Source organism: Mandrillus leucophaeus, unplaced genomic scaffold, assembly GCF_000951045.1.
Source record: "Mandrillus leucophaeus isolate KB7577 unplaced genomic scaffold, Mleu.le_1.0 Scaffold129, whole genome shotgun sequence".
Lineage (NCBI taxonomy): Eukaryota > Metazoa > Chordata > Mammalia > Primates > Cercopithecidae > Mandrillus > Mandrillus leucophaeus.
This window is the reverse complement of record NW_012101243.1, coordinates 2,574,848-2,583,411: the sequence shown is the minus strand read 5'-3', so window position 1 is coordinate 2,583,411 and position 8,564 is coordinate 2,574,848. Positions and strand designations below refer to the sequence as shown.

The window sequence follows — 8,564 nt, the reverse complement described above, 5'->3', positions numbered from 1 at the left end:
CAGCCCTGCCCCAGCCCCGCCTCGCGCGTCCCCGACACAACCCCCTGCCCGCCCGCCCTGCTCCCAGGTGATCATCGAGCGCTACAAGGGTGAGAAGCAGCTGCCTGTCCTGGACAAGACCAAGTTTCTGGTCCCGGACCATGTCAACATGAGCGAGTTGGTCAAGATCATCCGGTGCGTGGGCAGCCGCTGCCAGGTGGTGGCTTGGGTCGGGAAGGGAGACGGGTTCCCGCCGAGAAGGGGTCAGGGGTGATGGGACCGGTGGTGGACCCCTGTTCTGGGGCGACTGGAAAGGTCAAGGTCGGGGCTGCAGTCGGTGCCGGGTCAGAGGTGACAGGTGGGGTGAGGATGGGTGTGAAAGGCTGGGAATCATTCTGGGGGTCAGGGCTACGTTGCCCCGCAGCCAAGCCCCTTACAGCCACATACTCTCCCGCCTGCCTCAGGCGCCGCCTGCAGCTGAACCCCACGCAGGCCTTCTTCCTGCTGGTGAACCAGCACAGCATGGTGAGCGTGTCCACGCCCATCGCGGACATCTACGAGCAGGAGAAAGACGAGGACGGCTTCCTCTACATGGTCTACGCCTCCCAGGAAACCTTCGGCTTCTGAGCCAGCAGTAGGGGGGTCGGCCTGGGAGTGGGGGGGGCCCGGTCAGGCCCTGCCCAGATAGCTCCTGGTTCCTGAACTGAGCTGCCTCTGCCGTGGTGGGCTGGGCAGGCATGCGCCCCCCTAGTCAGAGGGCAACCCACCTACTCTGCCCCTGGGTGGATCCTGGGCCGGTTGTGTTAGGGTTGTCCCTCTGGGTGCTGGCTGGGATGGGGGAGGGTTGGGAGCAGCCCCCAGCACCCTGCTGTGTGGTTCATCTTTTTTTTAGGCCCCTGCCTGTCTGCCCATCTGCCCCTCACCCACCCGAGGCTCTGCCCACGCCTGGACCTGCCCACCCCTGAAAGACTGGCCCCTGGCTCCCTGCCCCTCGGTCTCCACATGGTGTATGGATCTGTGGTCATTGTCCCTCTGCAGAATAAAGATTGCTCAGGCCTGCCTGGCCCCGTGCCTCCAGCTGCTTGCTTGGGAGTGGGAAGGGTGCTGGTAGGGCTGTCTGCACCATCGCCGGGCTCTGGCGCACGGACTTGTGTTCTGTGGCCTCAGTGCTTGCTCTGGAAACCCACACCTGTGTGTAGTGTTCCAGAACATTAGGGGCCACCCCTCTAGGAGTGCAATGCAGATGTGGTCTCAGGGTAGACTTCATAACAAAAAACATTTATTAAGTAGCTACAACCTAACAAGCCCTGCTCACCTGCCTCTTCTCCTTCCTGCCTGGGAGGGGGCTCCTTGGTGTGCAGAGCCACGAAGTGGGGGGGGTCCAAGTTGGGGAGCTTCCAGTTCTTCCCCACAGGCCTTACTATCAGCCATGGGTCTCTTTTGGTACCAGAGACTTGTGACCCTGGACTCGAACCTCTTCTGCCCGAGCACTCGCCTGCTGGCAACACTGACTGGAGGGCTTGGCCCAGCTTCTGGCCCCTCAGCCCCCTGAGGTCCACAAAGCCCTGTGCCAGCCAGGCCTACTTGAGCACAAGCATGGCCTCTGTGCCGTCCTTGGCGGTCAAGTAGAGGCCGTGTGTGAGGTAGTACTCCCGCCGCAGGAAGGCATAGAAGTAATCAGAGATGAGCAGGATCTAGGGGGAGAGAGAGGATATGAGGTGCTGCAGGGTATCTCCCCGTGAGCCCAGGATCCCTGAACTGCTAGCATGTGTTGGAAGACAGGAGAGCCCCTGCCTGGCTCTGGATCACAATCACTGGAGAGGCCCTGCCCAGGGCCCCCACCTCAGGGCCCAAACGTGACCCTGCAAGGTCTGTTGGCCTCTCAGAAGCTGTCCAGACTTCCCCGGCCCCCACCCATGGTCTACACCTCCATCACAGGCTTTGGTCTCAAATGCCAGCCTGGTGCCTGTGCAGCCAGAGGCCTCTGCCCCCTCTTCCCACAGCCACTTCCACCCCAGCCAGGTCCACATCAAACTCCTCACCTTCCCTCTGTCAAATACACTTCTCCCACTGGGCACCCATGCCCCCATCTTCCAACCAAGTGCCCAGGCCACAAAATTGCCCTGACACTTCTCTCATACATCAAGCCACCATGACCTGTCAATTCTACCCCTTAAACTCAAATCCACCCTTTTGATCCAGCCCCACAGTCACTACTCTGGACAGAGCCACTGTCATCTCCTAAACAACAGCAAAGCTTGGTCCCTGGGCTCCCTGCTCTCAAACCCACGCCCACCCCATTCTTCCTGGCAGCCAGAGGGAGCTTTTCAAAACCTACATCTGATGGTGTTACTTCCAGTCTTCAAATCCTCCAAAGGCTTCCCATGCCTTAGGGGGAAGCTCGAACTCCCTGGTGCTCTGAGACCTTGCTAGGGTCCCTGCCCACCCTCTCCTGGCTCCACCTCACCCCACTGCAGGATCCTTACTGTTTCTTCTGCATGGAATGTTCTCTCCCCGTTCATCTAGTCGACAGCTGCTTACGCTTCAGGTCTCAGGATCACTTGCCCCCCAGATTAGGTCTTGGCCCCACTAATCTCTACTCAATAACAGACTCATCCAAAGCACAATTTTTCCTTCAGCTGACAGCCTGATTGTGCCTCCTCCCCTGGCCCAGGGCCTCCATCAGGGCAGGGTCTTCGAATGGTTCTGTCACTATGGTATCTCTGTGCCCAGCTCAGTCTGTCTGTCCCATTCTGGGCCACACGCAGAATCAAAGGGGGCCTAGAAGCTCAGCCCACTGTCTCTTCAAGGAGGCCCAGAAAGGAACAGGGATTTGCCGAGGGCCCTGTACACCAGACCCAGAGTCTGCGGTCTCGGTCAGCCCAAGCTTCCCAAGACCACTGGTCCCTGGAGCAGGTTGGGCAGGGCCCAGCCTCAGAGAAGGATGAGCGGATGGGCTCACACTGCAGACACTGCAGCTCTCAGGCACCTGGAGGCCTCAGAGGATTGGCACCAACCACATGGCACAGATGGGGAGACTAAGGCACAGAGCACTTGGCTATGGTCTTGGGGCAAGACAGGTTGAGCTAAGCCTGGGATCTAGACCTCCAGACCCTGTCCTGGGCAGCTTCTCACTCAGCTGAAGGTAACACAACAGCAGCTAAAGAGAGATCAGAGGCACCTGGAGTTCAGGAAGGTATCCTGTCACCAGCAGCTCTAATGGCCTCAGGACAAGTACCTGCCATTCTATCACCACAGAAGCCCATCTGGAAGGTTTAACAATCCTCATCTTCAACAGATGGGCAAACTGAGACTCAAAGCATTCAATGGTTGGCCTAAGGCTGCACCGGGAGCACTGGACTAATGGCCATGGACCCAGAAAGGTGGTCTGCCTGGGGCCCAGATCCCTGAGGAGCACCAGATTGGTCAGTGTCAGAAAAGCAGACAGAGCTCAGGCAGCCCCTGAGGCCCGGCCCCCAGCTGCCCAGCTGGCAGCTCCAGGCTGGCCCATTGGGGGGCAGCGATCACAGCAAAGGCTGACCTCATACCCTGCAGCCCTTTCTCACCCAGGCCCGAGATGCCATCTGGGCAGGAGGAGCCCAAAGCAGGGACTGAGCTCAGAGGCTGATCCCTGAACCAGGTCAGATGAGGGGCAGGTGCAGTCACAATCTGCAACAATCAAAACGAAGCAACTCCATGTCACACAATAATCATCTGGACAAGCAGGAGGAAGAAAAAGATGAGGTTATTAGATTGGACCAGATGAAACTGCCATTTTTGCAGATAAAAAAATGGTTGAATACGGGCAATTTCATACGATCCAACCTAATACAAAACGGAAAAAGGACACACAGAAGAGTAGGCATATTATTTAGAAACACCAGCAGAAATAACAGGAAGAATTTAGGTAGCTATTCTTTTCCCCTATAAACCTGAACTCTGCAAACTACATACATGTATTCCACTGACAAAAATAAAACTTCGGCCAGGCGCAGTGGCTCACGCCTGTAATCCCACCAGTTTCGGAGGCCAAGGCGGGCGGATCACCTGAGGTCGGGAGTTCGAGACCAGCCTGACCAACATGGAGAAACCCCATCTCTACTAAAAATACAAAATTAGCTGGGCGTGGTGGTGCATGCCTGTAATCCCAGCTACTCAGGAGGCTGAGGCAGGAGAATCGTTTGAACCCGGGAGGCGGAGATGTGCCACTGCACTCCAGCCTGGGCAATAAGAGCGAAACTCCGTCTCAAAAATAAAAAATAGAACTTCAATTAAATCAGCCAATACATCAATGAATCAATACATCAATGCAGGGAGGAGATAAATCTTCCTTCCAGAAGAATTCCAAACAATGTAGGTAGTTATACCCCCTCCCACAGAAGGAGCTTAATTCTTGTTCACTCTGCATCCCCTAAGCCTCGGGTGGTCTAGACTCGGTTACTCACTTCCTGCTGAGGATCAGGGAAAGGGAAAAGAGTAACTTCACAGTGGAGAAACCTGGCCAACACTATCTTAACCACGTGGTGGAGGTTAACATCAGCTTGAAATCACATGGCTAGCATGTACCCCCAATAGATGTGATTCCTTCTAAAAACCCACAACCACAGGATAATCCTAAGAAAAGCATCAGACAAACCTAAACTGGGGGACAAACCTAAATTGGGTGACATTCTACGAGATGCCTGGCTGGTGGTCCTCAACTGTCAAGGTCATGACAAGTCAGGAAAGACTAAAAACAAAAGCAGAAGACACTGAGGAGGTGTGACCTTAAATGTAACGTGGACCCTTCAATGGGGTCCTGGCAGAGAAAGAGGATGTGACTGCAAAAATAGGAAATCCAAATCCATTCTAGTGTTTCAGACCAATAGTAATATATCAGGGTGTCTTAGTTTTGACAAACATATCATGGTAACATATAAAATGTTAACAACCTAGGCAACTAGGTGGGGGCTTACAGGAACTCTGTTCTCTCTCTCCAACTTTCCTATAAATCTAAAGTGATTCTAAAATAAAAAGTTTATTTAAAAAATAAATGAACTAGCCGGGAATGGTGGCTTGTGCCTGTAATTCTAGCTACTCGGGAAGCCGAGGCAAAGGGATCACTTAAGCCCAGGAGGTCAACCTGGGTGTCAGAGCAAAACCCCAGCTCTTCAAACAGGAAAAAAATTAACAGCAATGACCTACTGTTATATGTAACAAACTCAAAATATTTTGCTGAGTGAAAGAGGGCTTTGGCAAATGTACACATAAGATTTGCACTTTTCCCTGTATAATAAATTTTACATAAGAAAAATGTAAATAAATAGTGAAGTCTAGTTAATGATACACATGCTGAAATATTTAGCAGGAAATGTACTGATGTCTGCATTTCAATTTGAAATACATTAAAAAAGTAAGATGGACTGAGGGATGATGGGAGAAGTACAGGAAGATGTCAACGGTGGACTCCCGCTGGTGGGTATGTATATGGGTGTCCAATGCTAAAGCTGTCAACTGTGTGGTGTGTGTGGAAATCTGCAGGATAAAGGGGGTGGCGGGAAGAGCCCTGTGAGCGGCTTGGGCACACAGCCCTGGGCGTCATAAGTCCTGAGTGGGCACCCTGCCCCTAGGGAGAGGACACCAGGCTGGCCCAGAGGCCTGGTCCTTTCAGAGGGAAGCCTGTAGCCGGGACAACCTCTTCTGACCTTGGGGCTTTCCATTTGGGCCGTGAGGGGAGCAGGGATTTCCCAGAAGCCCTAGGATGCAGCCAACACAGCAGCTGCAGACCCAGAGCCCCTTTGCCCTGTCTGGACAGAGGCAAGTTGGGCAAGGGGCTGTGGAATTTGCATGGGCAAGTCAGCGGCTGTGTGATGTTACGTCTCTTCCTGTCCCCTAGGCTGCATTTTCCTCATCTGGAAAATGACAGTAATAGGCTCTAGCTTGTTACCAACAATGCTGGGCTCCTCTAGTTTTTTTTTTGAGTGCAATGGTGTGATAGCTCACTGCAACCTCCGCCTCCCGGGTTCAAGTGATTCTCCTGCCTCAGCCTCCCAAGAAGCTAGGACTACAGGTGCGTGCCACCACGCCCGTTTTTTTTTGTTTTGTTTTTCGTTTTTTGTTTGTATTTTTAGTAGAGACGGGTTTCACCGTGTTAGCCAGGATGGTCTCGATCTCCTGACCTTATGATCCGCCCACCTTGGCCTCCCAAAGTGCTGGGATTACAGGTGTGAGTCACCATGCCCAGCCGGGCTCCTCTAGTCTTTGTGCCAGAGTTAGGACCCCAGAACATGTCTGTCCCTCTGTGTCCTCAGGTCTCTGGATCCCACCCAACGTGACTGAAATGCTGCTTTGCCAATCCCCTTCTCAGACTTGCCCTCTTCTCCTTCCACAGCCACCTCCTGCTGGGAGGCCCCCCTCATCCTCTCTGGACACACACACGCACTCACACACACACAGATGCACACACATACACGCATGTTCACACTGCTCACACATACACAGGTGCACACACATGCATGCTTGCACTGCTCAGACACACGTTCACACACACAGTGCACACACATGCATGCTTGCACTGCTCAGACACACGCTCACACACACACAGGTGCACACACATACATGCATGCTTGCACTGCTCAGACACACACACACAGGTGCACATACATGCATGCTTGCACTGCTCACACAGGCTTGCACTGCACACACAGGTGAGACGTACGTGCTCACACAGGTGCACACACATGCTCACACTGCTCATACATGCTCGCACACACACAGGTGCACACACATACATGCATGCTTGCACTGCTCAGACACAGGCTCACACTGCACTCACACAGGTGCGCACACACACACAGGTGCACACATGCACACTTGCAATGCTTAGACACACATGCTCGCACACACACAGGTGTGCACACACGCAAGCTCGCACTACTCACACAGGCTCGCACTGCACTCACACACACTGATGCACACACATACACACACGCTCACCTGCTCAGAAGTTCCCTGGCTCCCCCTGCCCTGCCCAGCAGCGCTGCAGCTCCCACCTATTCCTCAGAGGCTCATCTCTAACCCCGCATTGTTACATGGACCCTGAAGTTAAGTCACTGCCCACTGGCCTCCCAACGAAATGGGGCTGCATTTGCTCCAGTTCTATGACCCCAGACCCTGCACAGGGCCAGCTCTCTCTGAGTTGTCTGCTGGTCTCTACCTTCTCAGCGCTGCCCCCAGGGACGGCTCGGTCCACATTCCTCTCTATGGCAGCCATGAGGGCTCCAGGGCCGCCTCCCTCTGGGACCATGATGAAGAGCTCATGGGGCAGCTAGCTGATAAAGGGGTGACCAGGGACAGACAGGAATCAGAAGTAGAATGAAACCCTCAGAACATGCTCCAGTGCAGGGCAGGACAGAGAGACAGGAAATGAACATCTTCTGAGTGTCTGCCCTGGGCCAGGCCCTTTAACAGAAAAACAATATTGTCCCTTTCCAACATCCCAGGGTAGGGCTGACAATGCCCACTTAGAGAAGGGAAACTCAGGGGTTATGGGCCCTGCAAAAGGTCGCATGGTAGGAAGTGAAGAGTTAGGGGCCAGTCCTGTCAGAGGCCCAACCCTGAGTTCTTCCACAACCCCCTAGGGTCTGCACCCACATGAACTGAGTCCTGCTCAGAACTGAGTCCTGCTCCATACCAGGCCTGTGCTGACACCTCAGGTACATTTACACCCTGCGGAGGCTGCTCTCCCCAGTTCATAGCTCTGTCACTCAGTGGAGAGAGAAAGAGATTGACTTTTTTTTTGAAAAGCCAGTAGAGGTTGTTAATCCAGTGTGTTGTGAAACTGCTAGGCTCAGACAGCAGCCTTGGCCACCACCAGGGCTGCAGATTCCTAGAGAAGCAGGTGCTACCACCCAGGCATGTCCTGGTTCCCCAGGCCTCCTGCTGCTGTTGGGGACCCTGACATTTGACAGCCAGCCCGCGCTGGGGAGGATGCATGTGGCCGTCACAGTTGGCAAGGTGCAGCAGCCTCTGCCCACCTGCCTGGGATCCAGGAAGCTGGGAGGCAGAGGAGGTTGGCGGCCAACTGTGGAGCTGGACAGCGCTTTGGCATAACCTGGAAACCCACAGGCCAGAGCAGACATTATGTGGGAGGAAATGGTGGAGGAGAAAGCTCCACCCTCTAGCTCTGAAGATGCAAAGTAACAAGTGAAATCTCTGGACCTCAGTCTCAGGGGCTGCAAGGTCACAAGGTGAGACTGAGGATGGGGCTACAAGTAACTGTCCGTTACATGGCACTTTTCAATTCACAAAAACTTTCCCACATTCAGTCCTCACAACCACCTTCCCAGTTTGAGGAAAGTGAGGCCACCACCACCTCCCCCAGATTTCAGTGGCCTCCTCCCTGGTGCTCCGGATGCCAGGCTCTCACCTCTTACCTCTGCTCTTCCCAGCAGAGTGAGGTTTTCAGAGCAAGGAGCTGATCACATTTGTCCTCAGCTTAAAGCCAAAGGCGCAGTCTGGACCTCTGCATAAGAGGCCCTTGAAGGCCATGTGGTCTGACCACTGCTGTCTGAATTGGCCTCATTCCCTCTCAAGCGGTACAGCCC

The 8,564-nt window shown here is 54.1% G+C and overlaps 2 protein-coding genes across 3 annotated transcripts in view; one reads left to right on the top strand and one right to left on the bottom strand.

Annotated features, from left to right (window-relative positions):
• MAP1LC3A (microtubule-associated protein 1 light chain 3 alpha) overlaps positions 1-1,044 on the top strand; it is a 7,345-nt gene extending 6,301 nt beyond the window's left edge. The window contains exons 2-3 of the mRNA XM_011972448.1: positions 4-174; positions 444-1,044. Coding sequence (XP_011827838.1) covers positions 4-174; positions 444-606 — 334 coding nt within the window. The 3' untranslated portion in view covers positions 607-1,044. The remainder of the gene's footprint in view (positions 1-3; positions 175-443) is intronic.
• A 192-nt stretch (positions 1,045-1,236) lies between these two features.
• PIGU (phosphatidylinositol glycan anchor biosynthesis, class U) overlaps positions 1,237-8,564 on the bottom strand; it is a 107,916-nt gene continuing 100,588 nt past the window's right edge. For both annotated transcript variants that reach the window (XM_011972428.1, XM_011972429.1), the window contains one exon: positions 1,237-1,673. In XM_011972428.1, the coding sequence (XP_011827818.1) occupies positions 1,560-1,673 (114 nt within the window). In that variant the 3' untranslated portion in view covers positions 1,237-1,559. The remainder of the gene's footprint in view (positions 1,674-8,564) is intronic.